The sequence below is a fragment of the Oncorhynchus masou genome, chromosome 30 (assembly GCF_036934945.1).
Source record: "Oncorhynchus masou masou isolate Uvic2021 chromosome 30, UVic_Omas_1.1, whole genome shotgun sequence".
Lineage (NCBI taxonomy): Eukaryota > Metazoa > Chordata > Actinopteri > Salmoniformes > Salmonidae > Oncorhynchus > Oncorhynchus masou.
The window spans coordinates 13,041,313-13,064,758 of NC_088241.1; the positions used below are offsets into that span (position 1 = coordinate 13,041,313).

The window sequence follows — 23,446 nt, forward strand, 5'->3', positions numbered from 1 at the left end:
CATATTTGATTTTGCCCTGCCGCGAGTTTGTTGAAAAAACATCGCTGTCTGGTCTAACGTTACTGCTCATATTAAGGTTGATCAAACTTTTTGTATTCTATATGTTTTTGTGTGTCCTAATAGCCTCAAAGGGACAATCAGCAGTTGATATATCCATACATTAATGCTCTGTACCCAGTGATTCTTGAAGAATATAATTTATATTCTTCAAGAATCAATGGGAATCAATCAATTTATATAACTGTCGTACCCCATCAGAACCAAAAATATAAGCTTGTTTTACTCAATGTTTTTAAAAACAAAGTAAAAGTTAATAAAAACCAATTTTGCATCCATAGCTATGTCTATGTCTATGTCTATGAATATGTCTATGAATATGAGAGGGATTACATGTTTTACTGAAACAGTGGTGGGGAACGCTTTGTGTTTCGTTGCAACTGCTGATTGCCCCTTTAGGCCTACATTTATTTGGATTATCCTAAATACCCGTGTAAAGATATACCCTCCACAGCTGTGCAAAAGATTTTGTTGTATACAGGCTACTTGTTAATGAAGAAGAGACAGACAATTTGACAACCTATTAAAATGCATTTATTTTTGTTAAATATTTGATATGGACATCTCTCAAATCATTTTTAAATACAGTAAACGACTGGAATACTTCACATACGTCACATACTTTGAACATATGATTAATGACCATGGGATTTTTTTTTCAAACAAGGATAAATATAATAAATCATGAAATATGATAGACTAAGCCTACTGAAACTTAATCACTTTTTTTGTCACTACAAACCAAAATGGGTTATCAGGGGTTGTTCATAGATATTGAATTCGGGGGTTTATTGGAATAGAATAAACCTAGTTATCTATTTTCCTAGGTGGTAATTGTGTGCAGGGATTTTGGAAACATTGTTGACCCAGACAAAACTGCCATATTTGGTTTAATAATCTAATAGAAAGTATATTCTATGAGTGGTGTGTGACAGAGGACAGTAGGAATATTAGCCCAGTATCAGTGTTGGGAACAGAACATCCAGGGTTCATTTTACAATAGAAATGTAATACTAATACAACATGATTCCCACTGACATGGAATAATAAAGGGCCATGTACAGTTTGTGTATTAAATTGCTAACTTAGACTTTCTAGACACTACCTGCATATTAGCTCAAATGAGTAATGAAGGTATTTCTAGTAAAACATGTAATGGAAACACACCTTCATAATCCACACACAGAGACACAACAACACTGGGCAATTGCTCTATTCAGCTATGCAAACTATTTCTACTCTATCAGCATCTACAAACACATTGATTCAAACTGAGCAACTGAAATTGGTGGCACACAAAGGGGAAAATGAAGATCAGGATATTTACACAAGCACATGAAATGCATATTTATTTACACACAATGCACCTAATTGAGACTATAAATTGTATTGTTATAATTCCATGCTTAATTGTTTTGGTATCAGTCATTAAAATACAACTGTGCTTTGGCATTGCTATTTAAATATATATATATTTAAAAAATATTTCCAGAGTATTTTAACATTTGTGTCAGATGAAAGTTCAACACTTTACAACTAATAAACAATGTCTTCGATAGAGAAATATATTTTTTCATAAAAAAATAATAACAGGTCTATCTCATTTACAAGCACACTCCCACACATGCACACACTCAATCAATCAATCAATCAATCAACCAATCGCACAATTAACCCTAAAGGGACCACATTTACATCAGAGATGTACAGTAAAGGCATACATTATCATCCAAACCATTATAGACAGATTTTTTTGGCAGATTGGTTGTGGTTGGTTATTGGCAGTTAGTTCAGAGGGCCACCTGGTGGCACCATGCACTAGATCCTAAAACTAAAACTGGTGCTGGTAGGAGGCAGCGGTGGGCGAGGCGCAGCCCGGCTCGATGTGCTTCAGGTGGCAGGCGTGGCAGAGGAGGTGGCCGTCCAGCGGGTAGCAGCGGTGCCCCTCCTCGTCGTTCAGCTCCATCTGACAGTCCTACAGACCAACACAGAGGGATGAGGAAGATAAAAGGGAAAAGCCTATAAAATAAATCTAACACTTGAACATTACCCCAAAAGGTGATTGTGATTCCATCTACATCTATCTGATTCTATGGGATCTTAACTGCAAAATATGCATTAAAAACGCTGGTTTAAAATACACATTTGTCTATATTCCAGAGGCATAACTATCTATACCAGCAAGGTGAATTGTGGGCCATTCTCTCCTCAAATGTAAACATCTTTGTGAAGAACAGAACCTTGTCAAAGGCGAAAGAACTTGAAGGTATTCTTAAATCCCATTGAATTGCCCAGCAGGCTTGACAGACTAAACACTGTATGAGAAGGACATTGGGTGAACTCTTGTGTCCACTCCTATTAATTGTTGAACTAGCTTCCACAGTGGAGCTATTCAGAGAGAGAGATCCTCAAAAGCTCTCGTCTCCACTCGGCTTACTGGTGTTTGTTTTCAAGTGCTCTCCGAACTCCATAAGTCAAGGCAGGAGTCAGGAGAAGAGGCACTTGAGGAGAATCATCAGACAGTGTTGACGAGCGAAGCAAATGAACATGTGCTTGAGCTCCTCTTTCTAGCTTGCAATTAGTACCAAGACTGTAATTAAGCACTGGGACCACCTTGTCTTTGATCTGTGTGCAGTAAATAGCTTTCCAGAATCTCTCTAACGTTTATTTTAAAAGACTAAATGATGACTGAAATATGGAGCTCTTGATATGATGAGAAGGCTGACATATGGTATAGGATCTACCCCCTGGCATTTAAGCACATTCATGTGGAGAAATAACGAGGCATTTTATAGTGGATATACTTACTAAGATGACAGCTTTAACATGTAGTATAGTCACCAACAACACAGAACATCCAGTCTCTACAAGGATATAGGGAAAACAACAAGGAAATAGAAAAGGGAATTTGTATCTTAATGTTTACCCACTTCACAGTGATAGCACTCCACGTGGTAGTCTTTATCCACGGATACCACTCGGATGGTTTCATCAGAGCCCTGTGGAGAGGAACAGACAGCCTTTTCAGTGTCCACTGAACCCGAGTAGCTATCAGTATAGGCTGGATCGGTTCATTTAAAGCAGTTAAACATGGCATGCATGGCCCGGACAACTCTCCATTTTTTCCTGCAGCCAATGTCAGGTGTGGAGAAATATGTGACAGGTGGCCCTGTTCAGTGGAGTTTTAAAATTATATATAAAAAATGTAGACATTTAGCAGCCTCTCTGATCCAGAGCGATTGACAGTTAGTGCATCTTAAGATAGTTGAGACCATAGTGATCCAATTAAATGATTCTATGGCTGTGACAACCACTTATCACAGTCATAGTATGTACATTTGTCATCAGTAGTTATCAGCAAAGTTGTTTTGTCTGTTGGTTTATGGACAAAACCGTAAGTAGAGGTTGGCAGTAACAGTGCATTCAATTCAGTGCACTTTTCATCTTCTGCAGGTGCAGGTGACAGTGGGAAATGCATCAGCCAATCAGAGTCCTGTAACCAAAGAGATCCTATTCAAATGGGATTCTATAGGTCGTTATCAACAAAACGTTACAATAAGGTGCCGAACGTTCGATTTGCCTGCTGGGGGGCAAGGAGACCCCCAACTCCACTAAAACCATTGAGAACTACATGCTGTTTTTAAGGGCTTGTTAAATGTTATAACTATTTGATTTTAATACCATCACCTTGAAGAGCATAGTCAGAACTACACAGTTTAGATTACTCCACATTTAGCTCTGTCATCAGAGTTATACAGCAAGTAACTGCATGCATGTCATGATTAGTAAGCATCAATTGATCATGTTTTTCAGATTCGTGAGGGTAGCCGATCCATTTGGCATGTAGCTAGCATGTTAGCTAACTTCACGCGGTAGGCCTACGTTGGTTGGAGACAAAAGTACATTAGCTCTACTTAGCACTACGTTTAGCCAACGGTACAAAGTTTCTACCGGTAGCTTGCAAAGTAAGCCATTATCAGCTAACAATGGGCTTACATCGGCAAATGCGCCCTTCTGCTGCTTGACAGGCAGAGCCCACAAATGATGATGAAGTGAAGCTAAACCACTCAAACTAATCATGTGTAGTTCACTTATAATTCAATTATATAATTAATGGTGGCCAATATTGAGAGATATCGTGGGGCTACCGTCCTTGCCTTATTGTGACGTTTTATTGATAACAACTTAGATGTAATTCTATGCCTCTAATAGCATGTATCATGATGTCACAACACCAAAATGATGGAATCCATCAGTGACATAATCACAACAATGACAGAAGTCAACACTCAAATGATAGATTGACCACCACTCTCCACCTTCAGAGAGGACTGTTGAGATCCTTAGATAGCCAACAGTACATTTCTTTTTACATGCTGAGCATCCATTGATAAAAATATCCCCTTGCGTTATAGGCCTCTTGTCCATTGCTTTTTCATTTAGCCTGATTCTTTTTCAGCTACAGTTAGCCGTGATTGCTAACAGGTACAGCAAACTAATTACTGCTGATATATCAACCAGCAGGCAAGCTAATTAGGCTTTGTCCTGACATCCATATATGTCCTTTTTCCTCCAACCTTTACAAACTACAGCATTTGAAATAGGCCTACAAATAGGCCAAGATTGGCAAGAAGGTAGTTGTGTAGAAACTTGTCCTTTGGCCAACACCAGCATTCTGGACAGTACTGTGAACCTTCACCTGAGAAAACAGCCAAGTGTCAAAGACACCATATGTGCCAAAGAACACATTTCTACACAACATATGGCTAACGAACAGTTAGCTTCTGACAGACCGTCTGGGTTCAGCCTACTACAGCTTCAGAGGGCAGGTACTACAGCTGGAATGTTCCATATTTATCAGACTTTCACCAATTATTACCGTCATCACACAAGCTATTCATCATGGACATGTGGTTACATACCATTGTTATGTGATAATAAAGTAAGGCTTGTCAGAACTGACATTATAATATAATTAACTATTCAGCTAATTGACATCTTATATTGTATATCAGCCTGACACACTCAGCAGGAGGGTACATGGAAGATTTTCAGCTATCAACTCATTTAAAACCAGTTACACACATTAAATAAAAGCTATTATAAACTCTCCCCCTTGTACTGCACTGTGGTCCCTTCTACAAACCACCTGCTAGTAGGCATGAATTTATCTGGCCTTTTCCATGACAAAGTACATGCACGTCCAACACAAACTGCCCCCCTATTCTGAATTCTACCCTTATAGCCTCAGTGAGGAGGGGCAACATTCCTGTCGAGTCAACTCTAATTTTGGACATTTTTTTAAGAGGGAGGGATAACGTTTAGGGCAAGTCATGCACTGGGTGAGGCGTAGGCTGCAGTGCCTGCATCTGAACCACACACCAAAATAGGCAAACAACACCCCTCCCAAAACCACCCCACGTAGGCCTACACACAGAGGTCTCCAATAGAAGCCCAGCCCTGAATCTACACCTCAGTGGATGGTGTCCTAGTAGGGCCTCTGGTTCAAATAGCGCTCTTTCAGATACATTAATAGTTTGATTGAGCATGAATGGAGTGCAAGATCCTCTGGGTTTTCTCTTTTGGGACTTTTCCATTGGTTCCATTGCGCCAGCTCAATCAACCACTAAATAAATAAATAAAATGTTTGGGGGGGATGTCTGCTGACCTGCGTGTAACTATGGCAGCCATTACAACAAGAGATGTTCCCAGGTCTGTTATCACCTTAGACTGAGTAAATAGCTGTGAAAATGGATGTCTTCCTGAATCCTGACTGCAGCTTGCTTGGCTCAGGAGAGAGTGAGACTTCAGAGACGAGTTCCAAATGATTAAAGTGGGAAAGCTGATCATCATGCCTGAGATCCCTTTCAAGTCCCTCTACATCCAAACAGTTGCTTAAAGGGATACCTGCTCATATGCAACATGTTAAAACACAGCACACCCCTTCCTCTTCCTTCTCTTGCACTAGAGCCTGACCTAGGATAATAGCATACTTGATCGTTTTCTAATGCCTCAGTAGGATTCTTGATCGTTTGCTACTGCCTCAGTAGGATACTTGATAATTTCCTACTGCCTCAGTAGGATTCTTGATCGTTTGCTACTGCCTCAGTAGGATACTTGATTGTTTCCTACTGCCTCAGTAGGATTCTTGATCGTTTGCAACTGCCTCAGTAGGAATCTTTATGTTTGCTACTGCCTCAATAGGACACTTAATCGTTTGCTATGCCAGAGGAACTCTCTCCTCACATCTGGCTCCTGTCTCAGGTTCAACACTGGGGTTGGTTATCAATCTTTACCCTGAGGGAATCAGGTCAGAGGTTGCAATGTGACTGTCTATATCGACATGGGATGGGAGTGGAAGTGTTTGCATCGTAAACCATAATATATGCCTGAACATTTTGATTATCATTCATCATTACTGCGGACAGGAGTTCTTCCTGTTGAAATCACTTTGCAGACAGGAACCATTCCAGGCCCTGTTCATTACACTAGTAGTCAACCGATCAATTTGGTATTTTGTCATACATGACATGCAGATGATCAGAAAAACACCTATTTTATGGCTGTATACATGTAAGTCCTTAGGCTATTACTTGAAGATGTTGTGTTCAAAGAGAGCTTACCTCTGAAGGCAGAATGGGCTGGTTACATGCTGCACATTTGGGGGCCAAGACCCTGAGAAAACGAGAGAACAAAGAAGATGCTTCAATTGGTAGAAATAATAACAGTTTCAGACTGAACATATATGTCTGGTTTATACTGGTTCCCTACAGAAAGACCACCAGGCTTGATATAGATACAGCACTTGTATCTGTTACTCTTTTTTCAGGTTAATACTTCTAACACTTCCTCTCTTTCACCAGTTCCCCCATTGCCCATTCTCTCCTCCTTTGCCCATTCTCTCCTCCTTTGCCCATTCTCTCCTCCTTTGCCCATTCTCTCCTCCTTTGCCCATTCTCTCCTCCTTTGCCCATTCTCTCCTCCTTTGCCCATTCTCTCCTCCTTTGCCCATTCTCTCCTCCTTTGCCCATTCTCTCCTCCTTTGCCCATTCTCTCCTCCTTTACCCCATTCTCTCCTCCTTTACCCCATTCTCTCCTCCTTTACCCCATTCTCTCCTCCTTTACCCCTTCTCTCCTCCTTTACCCCTTCTCTCCTCCTTTACCCCTTCTCTCCTCCTTTACCCTCTCCTTTACCCCTTTCTCTCTCTCCTCCTTTACTCCCTCCTTTGCTTCTCTCCTCCTTACCCATTCCCCTCCTTTACCCATTCTCTCCTTTCTCTCCTCCTTTACCCCATTCTCTCCTCCTTTACCCATTCTCTCCTCCTTTGCCCATTCTCTCCTCCTTTGCCCATTCTCTCCTCATTTGCCCATTCTCTCCTCCTTTGCCCATTCTCTCCTCCTTTGCCCATTCTCTCCTCCTTTGCCCATTCTCTCCTCCTTTGCCCATTCTCTCCTCCTTTGCCCATTCTCTCCTCCTTTGCCCATTCTCTCCTCCTTTGCCCATTCTCTCCTCCTTTACCCCTTCTCTCCCCTTCAGTGTGTGTGTGCATGAGAGCGTTGAGACTGCTAAGGAGAGGTGGTGAATCTCCAGGTCTGATTCAACCAATCCAGAAAAATACATTAATTCTTTCCCCACACACACAGACACACACACCACGTGCAGCTGGCTGACACCTGAATGTCTGAGTCTGTAAAACAAAGGCCCTCTCAGTGTAGTGGGCATGACTAGGTCTGATTGAGAAACCACACACATTTCTTGTCCTAGATATATGTGTAATAGGGTATCCTTATTAAATACCTGTTTTTCCTGCACTCTGTGCAGTATTTACAAGAGTATTATTGTGTTAATAGCCCAGAGTAACACCACTGACTTGAATTGCGTTAAAGGGATAGTTCAGCCAAATTACAAAAGTACACATGGTTTCCTTATCCTGTAAGCAGTCTATGGATAAGGTATAACAGCAATCCATGATTTTCTTTAGTTTCTTTGGCACTGTTTCCACATGCTAACGTTTTAGCATTTGTGACACAAATCAAGTCATGGGACCAATATTAGCATTTTTGTCATATCGTGTTCAAAGCATCTATAAGTGACTTTGTTGAGGATGCTGGTTCAAATCCCCGAGCTGACTAGGTGAAAAATCTGGTGATGTGACCTTGAGCAAGGCACCTAAACCACATTTCACTTGTAAGTTGCTAAAAATGTAAATGTTTAGCTTCACAATATTTTTTTATTACATTTTTTTTTTTTACCTTTATTTAACTAGGCAAGTCAGTTAATAAGAACAAATTCTTATTTACAATGACGGCGTACCCCGGCCAAACCCGGATGACGCTGGGCCAATTGTGCTTCGCCTTATGGGACCCCCAATCACAGCCGGTTGTGTTCAGCCTGGAATCGAACCAGGATCTGTAGTGATGCCTCTAGCACTGAGATGCAGTGCCTTAGACCGCTGTGCCACTCGGGAGCCGAATGATGATTTGGACATGATGCACGAAAAATGCTAATATCGGTTTCATGACTTCAATGGGATTGGTGCCAAAAATGCTAAAATGTTAGCATGTGGAAACAGTGACAGGGAAACTAAACCAAAGAATTTTTATTTAACCTTTATTTAACACTGCAAGTCAGTTAAGAACAAATTCTTATTTACAATGAAGTCCTACCAAAAGGCAAAAGGCTTCCTGCGGGGACGGGGGCTTGACACACATCACAACAAGAGGGACAACACAACACTACATAAAGAGAGACCTAAGACAACAACATAGCAAGGAAGCAACACATGACAACACAGCATGGTAGAAACACAACATAACAACAACATGGTACCAACACAAAATGGTAGCAGCTTAAAACATGGTACACACATTATTGGGCACAGACAACAGCACAAAGGGCAAGAAGGTAGAAACAACAATACATCACGCAAAGCAGCCACAACTGTCAGTAAGAGTGTCCATGATTGAGTCTTTGAATGAAGAGATTGAGATAAAACTGTCCAGTTTGAGTGTTTGTTGCAGCTCGTTCCAGTCGCTAGCTGCAGCGAACTGAAAAGAGGAGCGACCCAGGGATGTGTGTGCTTTGGGGACCTTTAACAGAATGTGACTGGCAGAACGGGTGTTGTATGTGGACGATGAGGGCAGCAGTAGATATCTCAGATAGGGGGGAGTGAGGCCTAAGAGGGTTTGAGAATTGATTGATGTCATACCTTGTCAATAGACTGCCTATAGATTAAGGAAACCAATTTGTCATTTTGTAATTTGGAGGAACTATCCCTTTAATCAAAGCAACAGTATGCCAGTGAATGAATGCTAGTGACGATTAATCATGAATAGGCGGGAAAAGACATCTGGTGCCTTCAGTACAGTGAGCTCTGATTGCTCTAACATAAGGCCCATGGCTCTTACTTTCCCCATGGTTCTGTCAGTATACTGGGTGGTTGCCCTGGTCAGGCCTGGCCGGCTGCTGTGGATTCCATTGTGACCAGATTCCTGATTCAGTGTGTTTGTTGTGCTTGGCTGAGGTGACCCCATGCTGCTACTCCCTTTGCTCATTCACAGGAGACTACCTAACATCTCCCCTCTCCCCCTTCCTCTCCACGTGGCAAAAACCTGATCCTGCTGGAACTGCCGTTGACTTCTGTTATAGCAACATGGCTTCTGGCCGTATTGTTAGCGCCAGTTAAACTAATATGTTTATGTTTTGCAGTGTTCATAACGGCTGTACCCACGTACCTGTGGTAGTCTTTGACACAGTAAATCTTGTTCTCTGTGTCCACAGTGAAGGGCACTCCGTCCAGACTGTCGTTACAGATGACACAACGGAAACAGCCAGGGTGGTAGGACTTCCCAAGGGCCTGCAGGATCTATAGAGGTGGAGGGGGAGAGATAGAACGAGAGGGGAGAGAGAGAGAGAAAGGGAGAGAGAAAGAGAGAAGGGGAGAGGGAGAGAGAGAGAGAGTGAGAGAGAAAGAGAGAAGGGGAGAGGAAGAGAGAGGGAGAGAGAGAGAGTGAGAAAGAAGGGGCCACGGAGAGAGGGACAGAGAGAAGGGAATAGAGAGAGCAAGAGAAGGAGAGTGAAAGAGAGAGAGAGAATTTCAATGCTTTAATTTCAATGCTCATCCCCGGAGCATAGATTTGTCTGTATTACAGTGAGTTAGTAGCTGAGGGAAGCAGTGTGTTGGAGAGAGAGACAGTGATAATAGGAAAACAGATCTGTTCCCCCCCTGCTACAGCTCCGTATGGTTAACTTTTATAAAGCCATGTCATGGTAAATGTGTTACAACACCAGCTGATGACTACCGGACTTGGGTTTTACAATCTCTCTTCGTGTCCTGGTTTTACCCTAGTGTGTGTGTGTGTGTGTGTGTGTGTGTGTGTGTGTGTGTGTGTGTGTGTGTGTGATCACGTGTCCTCAAACCACCACTTCCTCCTAAGCTTTCTCCAGATGTGCGCACAGGAAGTTCTCTGCAGGAGGAGTGACTCCATGTTTCTACTGCTCAACACACTGATGGAGGGCACACTCACTCACACACTCACTCACTCACACTCACCATATCCATGATCAGATGTCCGCATGCGTTACACTTGTCTGCAGACTGCTGGAATCCAGAATACTGGAACAGACAGAGGAGAGGGGAGGTGGACAGAGAGGTTACGGCTGCTACATCATCTCATAGGAAACTGCTGGCATCTTAGACTGACTCTTAGTCTTCTTCTCATATGAGCCCAGTCCACCTCATGGGGGAATTCTCCCACATCAACTTAATGTTTAATTAGGGATAAACACAACCATGTCCAGAAATAGTCCTCTAATACCAGGCGAAATAAGTTAGACTCATTTGCAGCACAGAGACAGTAGGACAACTGATTGAATTGACCAGTAACAGACAAACTGTAATGTAATGGAGCGTGTTGTTGTGACAGGGCAGCTGAGTTAAACATGGGTCCTCCTGCTCGTTCTTCTTTATACAAGGTGTCATTGTGCAAAGCCCAGGGGTGTATGCCTCTAAAACATGGATAAGTACTAGCTCCAGTTACCCAACTCCCCCCCCTCCCCTAATGCCCTTACAGGAGTAAACTGATCCAGAATCTCTTAGAAACTTGAACCTGGGCCACGAGGTGAAGAAATCAAATTTAAACTATAATCTGGAGTCCACAGGTCCCGGTCACAAATAGTCACAGTAGCACACGGCGGAAGACACATATCTGCTGTCAGAAATATAGATAATACTCTATTCACAGACTGCTAAACTATGCAGGGTTCTAGATACAGTATCCAGACGGACTACTTACCAGGAAGTCCTCTTCACAGAACACCTTCCCACCGACGTAGTAAAATGCTTTTCCCCGTAGCCTTCTGCCTGGGACGAAGAACAGAGATGGGCTTTTAGAGTATAAACTTAACTGAAACAACACTTAACAGTTTGGGCTGGGCCCAACCATGAGACCCATTTGTCTGACCATAATTAGACCAAACATTACTTTTACTAAATTGCAGCAGATCACACAGGAGGCATCTGGGAGTATTCAGAGAGATGTGTGAACTCCATATGAAATCCTAGCATGGTCTCAGATCTATTTGACAGCACAAACTGATCTGGGACCAGGCTAATGAGCCCTATACATCTCCCCTAAGTCACACCAGAAGAATACCCAGAAGCGCTGTGGTAACTTATTTCAGCTCAAATGCTCCAGAACGTCAAACAGAATCCATTAAGTCTGGCTAATTCCCAGACACCAACTCAAATAAACACTGAGTCTAGTACTGTAGCAGCCTCTTGATTTAATCTGCTTCAGAGAGAGACTGGCCTGGTTGGACAGCTTTCTGTTGCACTGGGAACTACTGGGAACACACCTGGGACCTCGCTGAGACAATCACTAGCACATGAGGAGAAAATGGTGTGATTGAATACAATGACTAAACAGAGCGTAACTGATTAAAACAGAGTTCTCTAATGGTTTGCTTCACGTGGCAAAGAGAGAGAGAGAGACAGAGAGAGAGACAGAGAGAGAGATTGAGAGAGAGAGACAGAGAGAGAGACAGAGAGAGAGAGATTGAGAGAGAGAGAGAGAGAGAGAGAGAGAGAGAGAGAGACAGAGAGAGAGATTGAGAGAGACCCAGGCCTCAGGCCCATAGGCAGCTCTTCTTCTTTCCCTCTTCTTTCCTGCTTTCTGTCTGTTCTCTAATAGATCACTCCACACACCGAGAGCACATCCTGTCCGTCTGAATCCCCCTCTCCTCCTCTCCTTCATAATAAACCCCCTTCTCCCCTCCCTCCATTCCTACAGCCCATCCCACAGGAAGGGGAAACATTCCACACATTTTCAGGGAGGAGGTGAAGGAGGGACAGGGGAGAGAGGGAGGGAGGAGGGTTAACACTAGTGAATGGGAGCCTTCTTCATCTCCTGGCTGCCACAGAGCTATTAGCTACACACGTTAGACTAATCAAAATGGAGGAAGGCGAGTAGAGAGATGGTGCTAAAATAATCACTAAGCGATTAGGAACTAACATGTTTTATTCAGAGGTCTCGTTGTCAGAGATGGCTGGCTGAGGGAATGGGGGTCTTAACACAACAGGCCTGGGATGGAGAGAAGAGCAGAGCACCGGTTGCAATGATACCAGTGGTGACCTGATCATGGCATTGAGTGGGCAGCAAAGTTCAGAAAAACAGCTAGGGCACACCGTAGCGAAACCTTTTGCAATGGAAAACGGACTTGTGTCTTCTTATTGGACAGTTCAGGTAGTTTTGGCCAATAAGAACACTAAAGTTCAGGTAGTACCTCCCCGTTTCTCCTGAGTTTCAAAATGTTTTCTCCCCTACTGAACATGACCCTAGTGACCCCTGAGACATTCCACTGATGGAAATAAGGGCCATATGGGCCCCTCTCCGGGGTAACAACAATAGACACTAAATCACAGTAGATCTCCTGAAAGCCCACAGCAGCTATCTGAAATGGTTTGATCCTCTTACGGACATGGATAGAGCCAAACAATGAGACATCCTGTACTATACTTGTATCAAGGCTTTGAACCTGCGCATTCAGTAGCATTATGAAACTGGCCAAGCTTCCTGACAAAATTCGGAACTAACGGTCTTATCATGTACAACATTTAATTGAATTACATTGAATGGAATGTAACATTCCTTTGTAATAAGTGCCATATGACATGCCTATCCTGCCTGTACTTCAGTGGGATAAGCTGACAATATCAAGGTCAGAAAGGCAATCGTTACAACAACAAGACAACCATCTCCCATCAGGAAAAGATGCAAAACTGTCCCTTGAATAATCATAATTTAATAACCCTATTTTCCCCTTCATTTCCCTCAGGAACGAAGAAAAGAGCGATGGATGGAATGGGGGATGAACACAGAGAGAGAGAGAGAGAGAGAGAGAGAGAGAGAGAGAGACTCTTGTGAGACGATAAGATGAATGAATGGCAGAAGAAGACTGTGCTGACAGTAATGACAGAGTTCCAGAAGAATGATGACTCTGTCCCCCTTAATATAAATAATAAATGCCTCAGAGACAGAAAACGCACACAGGCCTGGGCTGTTTTCTAGTGAAAACGTTCTTTAATACCTCAAGGTTGATTCTAAGATCTATCTGTCCACCATTCATTAATTATGTATAAGTCTGTCTATTACTGTCCTATAAACACGAGCAATCTAGGAAGAAAATCACAAGAGCTACGTGAGAAATGCACAGATCAGATGCCGTCAAAGCAAAGGAGAATGGACCACATTTCACATGTACTGAAAAAGTTCATAATATACCCATAACCCACTCTTCCTTAGAAAAGCTATAATGGTTCTCAACAAGTATGTGAATTTAGATTAATTTAGTTGAATCCTATCTAATCCTTATTTCCTCAGCACAACAACATATGTCCAATAAGGCCTATAAGTGTTTACTTGGAGGATATTGTTACTCACAGCAACATCCTCCCCTTACCTCAATGACATTTATCAGATGTAGAGTGTGGACACAGGGACAGGGTAGGGTGTTTAAGCTTCACAAACTATCCACCATCTAAGAGTGCCAGCAATAAAACCACAGCAGTTTTCAGATCACTAACGTCACATCCAATCCATGCTTGTGTTCTATAACGGCAGAAGATTAGTTGGAGAGGCTGATGTTGTAAGGTGGGTTGGGATTGGTTGGGCTCAGGACAAAGCAACAATTACACTTCTGTTCTCACAAAAAACAACCCACCTCCAGTCTCATCTCAGCCAAAAGCTCTAGTCCAACCCAGCTCCAGTCTCATCTCAGCCAAAAGCTCTAGTCCAACCCAGCTCCAGTCTCATTTCAGCCAAAAGCTCTAGTCCAACCCAGCTCCAGTCTCATCTCAGCCAAAAGCTCTCATCTCAGCCAAAAGCTCTAGTCCAACCCAGCTCCAGTCTCATCTCAGCCAAAAGCTCTAGTCCAACCCAGCTCCAGTCTCATCTCAGCCAAAAGCTCTAGTCCAACCCAGCTCCAGTCTCATCTCAGCCAAAAGCTCTAGTCCAACCCAGCTCCAGTCTCATCTCAGCCAAAAGCTCTAGTCCAACCCAGCTCCAGTCTCATCTCAGCCAGCGCTGTATGTTGGTCGCTGCCCATATCATTGCATAAAAAAGAAGATACACAAGAGTTCATGGGCCTTGCTTTAACAAAGTGAACCATTTTCACTGTAGTGTCCAAAATGTTTGTCAAGCTGTCTGGCATTCCCTTGGCAGCAAGAGTCTCTCGGTGGATGCTGCAGTGTACCCAAGTGGCGTTGGGAGCAACTGCTTGCACGCGCGTTACCACTCTACTATGTCTCCCTGTCATGGATTTTGCGCCATCAGTACAGATACCAACACATCTTGACCACTACAGTCCATTTGATGTCACAAAGATGACCAGTACTTTAAAAACATCCTCTCCTGTTCTCCTGGTTTCCTGTGGTTTGCAGAAGAGGATGTCTTCCTTCATTGACCCCCCATAAACGTAACTGACATATACTAGAAGCTCTGCCAGGCCCGCCACGTCTGTTGACTCATCCAGCTGTAACGCATATAATTCACTGGCTTGTATGCGAAGCAGTAATTATTTCAAAACATCTCCTGCCATGTTAGACGTACCCCAGTTTGGGAATACCTGCTCCAGTCCACACACACAATGTGCTACTCTCCACTTGATCAAATCATGACAAATCAAGTTCCATTGTGAAAAGTTGGGAGATGGCTGCCTAACTGTGTGTAGTGAGGGAAGATTTAGACTCTACGTTTGTGGGAACAGGGTCTCTTTATTGAGGGAGACAAAGACAACACTTTTTTTCGACGCAAATATCTCTAGTCGTGCTGGTATTAAAGGTGTTCCATTCACTCTGGTCCAAAGTTGTATGGTGGACATTTGAATGAGAATGATGGTGCAAAATAAAATTAATGGTGGCAAAAATATCTTAGGCATCATGGCGACAAAACCACTTCCTGCCCATGTAATTTCCTGTCCAGTGTGTTTTTTAACCTTTATTTAACTAGGCAAGTCAGTTTAGAACAAATTCTTATTTACAATGATGGCCTAGGAACAGTGGGTTAACTGCCTTATTCCAGGGCAGAAAAACAGATTTTTACCTTGTCAGCTCGGGGATTTGATCTTGCAACCTTTCAGTTACTAGTCCAACGCTCTAACCAATAGGCTACCTGCCGCCCCACGGCTTCCCTGCCGTCTAGTCTGCTGATCTGCTCTGAGGCTGAGATATGTAATACCCCACAATCCTTTACTCTAGTTCTCACCTACTCTGGGCTTTAGCATCCTACTGGAGCTTTGCTGTCTCCTCTCACTTTCTGGTTTTGTTGCTCATTCTAACAGCCCTTTGTCTTGACCAACAGATTATTGTCGTGGACTACCTGGAAGCCCACTCTATAGCCCACTTTAGACCTGGAAGTCCTCTTTACAAACAAGCCCATATCTCCCCTGGATGAAGGGGAGTTCTAGGGGGTTAAAGGGGGTTGAGTGGGGTTTTGGGCTGCTGTGTGCTGGTGCTTTAAAGAGGCTTGTGACCTTTCTAGAAGCTGCTTTAACTGGTATCTTTAGTGAGTCTTCTGTCTTCTGTCCTAGACATGCAGCTTCAACTATCCTCCTGCCTAACAAAGGATGCACCCCTTGCCTCCCCCTACCTCCACCCTGCCTCCCCCCTACCTCCCCACTACTTTCCCACTACCTCCACCCTGCCTCCCCCTACCTACACCCTGCCTCCCCCTACTTTCCCACTACCTCCACCCTGCTTCCACCTACCTCCACCCTGCCTCCCCCCTCCACCCTCCTCCCCCTACCCCACCCTGCCTCCCCCCTGCCTCCCCACTACTTTCCCACTACCTCCCACCCCTACCTCCACCCTGCCTCCCCCTACCTCCACCCTGCCTCCCCCTACCTCCACCCTGCCTCCCCCCTACCTCCACCCTGCCTCCCCCTACCTCCACCCTGGCTGTCTCCCAGGCACCTTGAGGAATGGGGGAGACATTCCCCTTTAAGTATTTTAAGTTCAGGGTCTTAAAGATTCTGTTATGCAACAAAAGAACCATGAAGGTGTTTGAGGGGGAGGGAGAGTCTGCTTAACAAGACTGTTGCTGTGTGTGTGTGTGTGTGTGTGTGTGTGTGTGTGTGTGTGTGTGTGTGTGTGTGTGTGTGTGTGTGTGTGTGTGTGTGTGTGTGTGTGTGTGTGTGTGTGTGTGTGTGTGTGTGTGTGTGTGTGTGTGTATGTGTGTGTTCCGGCGTAGGTGGTAGTTCTGAATGGTCCTGCTGTCCTGCCCCGTGCACCCCTACCTCCCTGGATACAGCATAACTCCAGTCTGTGGACTCCCACCCCAAGGCCCCCTAAGCATGCATTCCTCCACGGCCCGGTCCCTCTCCCTGTGGAGCCGGCCGCAGCCTCTGTGCCCTCAGATGGAGAAGGGTATGGGAGGTATGCAGTCAGAGAGTATCCACCTAACTCCCCCCAGTTTAGACCCCACCTGCCTCCCTAACTTTCTCCCTTCCGTGGCTCTTCTTTTCAGTGCCTCACACAGTCACACTTTCTCTCTCTCTCATACACACACACACACGCACGCACAAACACACACAAACGGTTGGGAAGATAAAGGACAACAAAGGGTGTGTTAATCAGCAATGGTAGAGCATGAGCTTTCGGGTCAGGGGTCAGGAGGCCTCACACTGCCCTCTAATGGGCATGGGCAGAGGTCACAGATCATCTCCACAGGGGGATTTTAATTGGTCGATTCATCTATAGATACCAGAGCAGCAACCATCTGGACAGGATGGCTCTGGAATCCCTCTGAAGTTCTAGTAAGGAGATCACAGTGGAAAGACAGGGCCAAGCTCATTTATGGGAGAAGCCAAGGTCAGGGGAGGTGAGGAGACAGACAGGCAAGGGCAGGGGAGGTGAAGAGACAGACAAGCAAGGGAGGTGAGGAGACAGGCAGCCAAGGGCAGAGGAGGTGAGGAGACAGGCAGGCAAGGGCAGGGGAGGTGAGGAGACAGGCAGCCAAGGGCAGGGGAGGTGAGGAGACAGACAGGCAAGGGCAGGGGAGGTGAGGAGAGGAGACAGACAGGCAGGGGAGGTGAGGAGACAGGCAGCCAAGGGCAGGGGAGGTGAGGAGACAGGCAGGCAAGGTCAGGGGAGGTGAAGAGACAGACAGGCAAGGTCAGGGGAGGTGAAGAGACAGACAGGCAAGGTCAGGGGAGGTGAGGAGACAGGCAGGCAAGGTCAGGGGAGGTGAGGAGACAGACAGGCAAGGTCAGGGGAGGTGAAGAGACAGACAGGCAAGGTGAGGGGAGGTAAGGAGACAGACAGGCAAGGTCAGGGGAGGTGAAGAGACAGACAGGCAAGGGCAGGGGAGGTGAGGAGACAGGCAGGCAAGGGCAGGGGAGGTGAGGAGACAGGCAGGCATGGGAGGTGAGGAGACAGGCAGGCAAGGGCAAGGGAGGTGAGGAGACAGGCAGGCAAGGTCAGGGGAGGTGAGGAGACAGACAGGCAAGGTCAGGGGAGGTGAGGAGACAGGCAAGCAAGGTCAGGGGAGGTGTAGGAGACAGGCAGGCAAGGTCAGGGGAGGTGAGGAGACAGGCAGGCAAGGTCAGGGGAGGTGAGGAGACAGGCAGGCAAGGTCAGGGGAGGTGAGGAGACAGGCAGGCAAGGGCAAGGGAGGTGAGGAGACAGGCAGGCAAGGTCAGGGGAGGTGAGGAGACAGACAGGCAAGGTCAGGGGAGGTGAGGAGACAGACAGGCAAGGTCAGGGGAGGTGAGGAGACAGGCAGGCAAGGTCAGGGGAGGTGAGGAGACAGGCAGGCAAGGTCAGGGGAGGTGAGGAGACAGGCAGGCAAGGTCAGGGGAGGTGAGGAGACAGGCAGGCAAAGGCAGGGGAGGTGAGGAGACAGACAGGCAAGGGCAGGGGAGGTGAGGAGACAGACAGGCAAGGGCAGGGGAGGTGAGGAGACAGACAGGCAGGGGAGGTGAGGAGACAGACAGGCAGGGGAGGTGAGGAGACAGACAGGCAAGGTCAGGGGAGGTGAGGAGACAGACAGGCAAGGTCAGGGGAGGTGAGGAGACAGACAGGCAAGGTCAGTGGGAAGCAAATTTGGTGCAGCCAGGGAACCATCCAAGCTGAACATCACTAAATTAGTGAGACACTGAACCATAAAGTTGGTGAACTACTGAATCACATCGATTGATTTGATGAATCAATGAGCCACTAAACTGCAGCTGCGGTGATTTAGCTTCATGTCCCAGGGTCTGTGTGTTCTGATGTGGCATTCTCTTCTCTTTGTGTGGGCTGGCGGAGAGACTGACACACCCCGAAACTAAACACCACAGTTCCTTGGTTGTAATCATGAAGCTGACGGTGTGTGTATATGTGTGCAGTATTGTGTGTGTGTGTGTGTGTGTGTGTGTGTGCCTGGGGCGGGGGATGACTGTCGGAGAGATGATGTGACAGTTCCATTTAGTAGAACAGGAACTCAGCATACAATACAACTCATAGCAACATGATCTGACATGAGCTGCATGGGAGCCTGTTCAACACACTGGGTGGACTAGGTCAGGGATTCCCAAACTTGGTCCTAGGGCCCCCACGTCTGGGTGCACGTTGTGGTTTTTGCCCTAGCACTCCACAGCTGATTCAAATAATCCAAACTTAATGATCAATTGGTAGTCTGAATCAGCTGTGGAGTGCTAGGGCAAAAACCACAACGTGCACCCAGATGAGGGGGCCCTAGGACTGAGTTTGGGAATCCCTGACCTAGTCCACCCAGTGAGTTGAACAGGCTCACATGCAGCTCATGTCAGAAAGGGCAAAAAATGAAATGTGCACTCAGAGTCACCTAGGACAGAGTTTGAGAAACCCTGGACTAGGTGACTGTGTGTGTGTGTGTGTGTGTGTGTGTGTGTGTGTGTGTGTGTGTGTGTGTGTGTGTGTGTGTGTGTGTGTGTGTGTGTGTGTGTGTGTGTGTGTGTGTGTGTGTGTGTGTGTGTATGCCATGTACACAGAAGGTGAGGAAAGAGTGAGTGAGGCAGGTTGGGTTTGTGTATATAGATCAGTAGGTTTGGGAGGTGGCTGATGTGGTAGTGGTTGTGGTTGTGGTCGTGGTAGTGGTCGTGGTCATGGCCAATGGCACGGTTTTAGATGCCGTACTCTTGGCCGCAGAGACAACATCTTGTTGTTTTCTAGCTAATTTCCTGCAATTCTACACATTTTGTCATGGGGCTGAAAGACACAAGCTAAGTTCTTATGCTATCTGAGTAACAACAACATTATAACAACAATCAATGGGGACCCCATGCCATGACATTTTTAGAATTTTAGATCGTCCCGGTCTAGTTTTTATTTTGCTGATTGTTAGTTCTCAAAAGATGATTATATTTAAAAAATATATAGCTCCATTATATTTTCTACATAATTTATATCTGTTTCAGTCATTTAAGTTGACACTGAAAGAGCTTTACCATCCATAATAAATAAATAACCATTTTTGTTTGAATAATTATATACATATATATTAATATAGGGGGGGAAGTGGTAGGTTACTTACCGCAGGTGAAGTATGTCATGTTAGAGGTAAGGAGAGAGTAGGTGAGGTGGACAGGGTTTACTGTAGTAGTACTTACTGCAGGCGCTGCAGGTGAAGTATGTCATGTTAGAGGTAAGGAGAGAGTAGGTGAGGTGGACAGGGTTTACTGTAGTAGTACTTACTGCAGGCGCTGCAGGTGAAGTATGTCATGTTAGAGGTAAGGAGAGAGTAGGTGAGGTGGACAGGGTTTACTGTAGTAGTACTTACTGCAGGCGCTGCAGGTGAAGCAGACATCATGATAGAGGCTTCCCATAGCCTGGCAGGCCTCAGTGACTCCGTACACCGCCTTGTTACACTTCACACAGCTCCCTGGAACACAACACAACAGCCAGGTCAGAGACATGAACACACACACAGCTCCCTGGAACACAACACAACAGCCAGGTCAGAGACATGAACTAGCTCCCTGGAACACAACACAACAGCCAGGTCAGAGACATGAACACACACACAGCTCCCTGGAACACAACACAACAGCCAGGTCAGAGACATGAACTAGCTCCCACACAGCTCCCTGGAACACAACACAACAGCCAGGTCAGAGACATGAACTAGAGGACGACCGATTATGATTATCCAACGCCGATACCGATTAATCGGCCGATTTATATATATATATATATATATATATATGTAATAATGACAATTACAACAATACTGAATGAACAATGAACACTTATTTTAACTAATATAATACATAAATAACATCTATTTAGTCTCAAATAAATAATGAAACATGCTCAATTTGGTTGAAATAATGCAAAAACACAGTGTTGGGGAAGAAAGTAAAAGTGCAATATGTGCCATGTAAAAAAAGCTAACGTTTAAGTTCCTTGCTCAGAACATATGAAAGCTGGTGGTTCAATATTCCCAGTTCTTCAATATTCCCAGTTAAGAAGTTTTAGGTTGTAGTTATTATAGGAATTATGACACGTCAACTATTTCTCTCTATACCATTTGTATTTCATATACCTTTGACTATTGGATGTTCTAATAGGCACTTTAGTATTGCCAGCCTAATCTCAGGAGTTGATAGGCTTGAAGCATAAACAGCGCTGTGAATCAAGCATTGCCTGGAGCTTCTGGCAAATGCAGTATAGTTTGAATGAATGCTTACGAGCCTGCTGCTGCCTACCACCGCTCAATCAGACTGCTCTATCAAATATCAAATTATAGACTTAATTATGATGCAATAAACACAGAAATACAAGCCTTAGATCATTAATATGGTAAAATCCGGAAACTATAATTTCGAAAACAACACGTTTATTCTTTCCGTGAAATGCGGAACCGTTCTGTATTTTATCAAACGGGTGACATCCCTAAGTCTAAATATTCCTGGTACATTGCACAACCTTCAATGTTATATCATAATTATGTAGAATTCTGGCAAATTAGTTCGCAATGAGCCAGGAGGCCCAAACTACTGCATATACCCTGACTCTGCGTGCAATAAACGCAAGAGAAGTGACACAATTTCCCGAGTAAATATCGCCTGCTAACCTGGATTTCTTATAACTAAATATGCAGGTTCAAAAATATATACTTCTGTGTATTGATTTTAAGAAAAGCATTGATGTTTATGGTTAGGTACACTCGTGCAACGATTGTGCTTTTTTCACAAATTCACCTTTGTTAAAACATCACCCGTTTGGCGAAGTAGGCTGTGATTCGATGATAAATTAACAGGCATCGCATTGATTATATGCAACGCAGGACAAGCTAGTTAACCTAGTAATATCATCAACCATGTGTAGTTAACTTGTGATTATGTGAATATTGATTGTTTTTTGTAAGATAAGTTTAATGCTAGCTAGCAACTTACCATTGCTCCTTGCTGCACTCGCGTAACAGGTGGTCAGCCTGCCACAGAGTCTCCTTGTGGAATGCAATGTAATCGACCATGATCAGTGTCCAAAAAAGCAGATGACCAATTGTTATGAAAACTTGAAATCAGCCCTAGTTAATCATCCATGCCGATTAATCGGTCAATCTCTAACATGAACACACACACACACACAATCATGCACTTTGGCACCACTAGTGTCTCAGTCATAAGCAGTTGTCCTGTTAGAATAAAAAGTTAAAGTTGTACGCATTCCATAACACAAATAAATTAAGAGGCTGGATCCATAACAAGCAACCTGATAAAACCAGACACAAACAATGGAATGAAAAAAGCCTAACAACAGTCAAAGGAAATGAGTTAGCCATGTTGTATCATTGAAAGGGGAAATATATTCCAATCTGCTTGTTTGGTTTGGCTCTGGGCTAGAGGAGTCTGTCACATGAACACAGTGATAAAAGACCTGTTCCTGCCAAATGCTGCTCCCTGCACACACTGCTGCTAGACAGACGGCACACACACACACACACACACACACACACACACACACACACACACACACACACACACACACACACACACACACACACACACACACACACACACACACACACACACACACACACACACACACACACACACACACAGGCAGACGCACACACACACTGTTCTACACACTTCAGCCAGACTGAAAGACACACACACACACACACACACACACACACACACACACACACACACACACACACACACACACACACACACACACACACACACACACAGACACACACAGACACACACACACAGGCAGACACACACAGGCAGACACACACAGGCAGACACACACAGGCAGACACACACACACACACTGTTCTACACACTTCAGCCAGACTGAAAGACACACAAACAAACGTCCCTTTCGCCCTCCCCTTTATAGACCACCAGTCAGACAGGACAGGAAGTGAGAGGTTGGTGGTAGAAACAGACAGACAAGAGAAGGAAAGAGAGAGAAAGGAGTGAGAGAAAATAAGGAGAAAGGGATAGAAAAGTAAGAGACTGTAATGCAAGTTGGAGAGCTGTCCAAGCTGGTGTGTATACCTGTGGAGGGTGAGGTTCAGTAGTTCATATGGGCCAACTGTGATTGGGTTGTCACCCAGAACATGCCAAGTCTCAATCAATGTATCATGTTGGGTCTTCACAGCCAGTGGTTTGTTCTGTCACCATCTTCAATCATGCATGTGCATACTGCAGTGCATAGCAACGTACACACACACACAGCCAATCACGCAGTATAATCTAGTCAGCTGACAGGCAGCGGAGGTGGAAAGTTCCATAGACTTGAGAGAGTGTGAGAGAGCGAGAGAAAGAAAGACAGAAAGAGTGAGAGAAAGAACGAGAAAGAGAGCGAGAGAGAGTCCAGCGAAAATAGAAAGAGCTTGTGTCATGTGTCCTCTG

The 23,446-nt window shown here is 44.7% G+C and overlaps 1 protein-coding gene across 1 annotated transcript in view; it reads right to left on the minus strand.

Annotated features, from left to right (window-relative positions):
* Positions 1-574: 574 nt before the first annotated feature.
* LOC135522074 (Wilms tumor protein 1-interacting protein-like) overlaps positions 575-23,446 on the minus strand; it is a 40,530-nt gene continuing 17,658 nt past the window's right edge. The window contains exons 2-8 of the mRNA XM_064947996.1: positions 20,353-20,454; positions 11,353-11,420; positions 10,611-10,673; positions 9,793-9,923; positions 6,681-6,732; positions 2,988-3,056; positions 575-2,032 (exon numbers count right to left, since the gene is read on the minus strand). Of these exons, the coding sequence (XP_064804068.1) occupies positions 1,889-2,032; positions 2,988-3,056; positions 6,681-6,732; positions 9,793-9,923; positions 10,611-10,673; positions 11,353-11,420; positions 20,353-20,454 (629 nt within the window). The 3' untranslated portion in view covers positions 575-1,888. The remainder of the gene's footprint in view (positions 2,033-2,987; positions 3,057-6,680; positions 6,733-9,792; positions 9,924-10,610; positions 10,674-11,352; positions 11,421-20,352; positions 20,455-23,446) is intronic.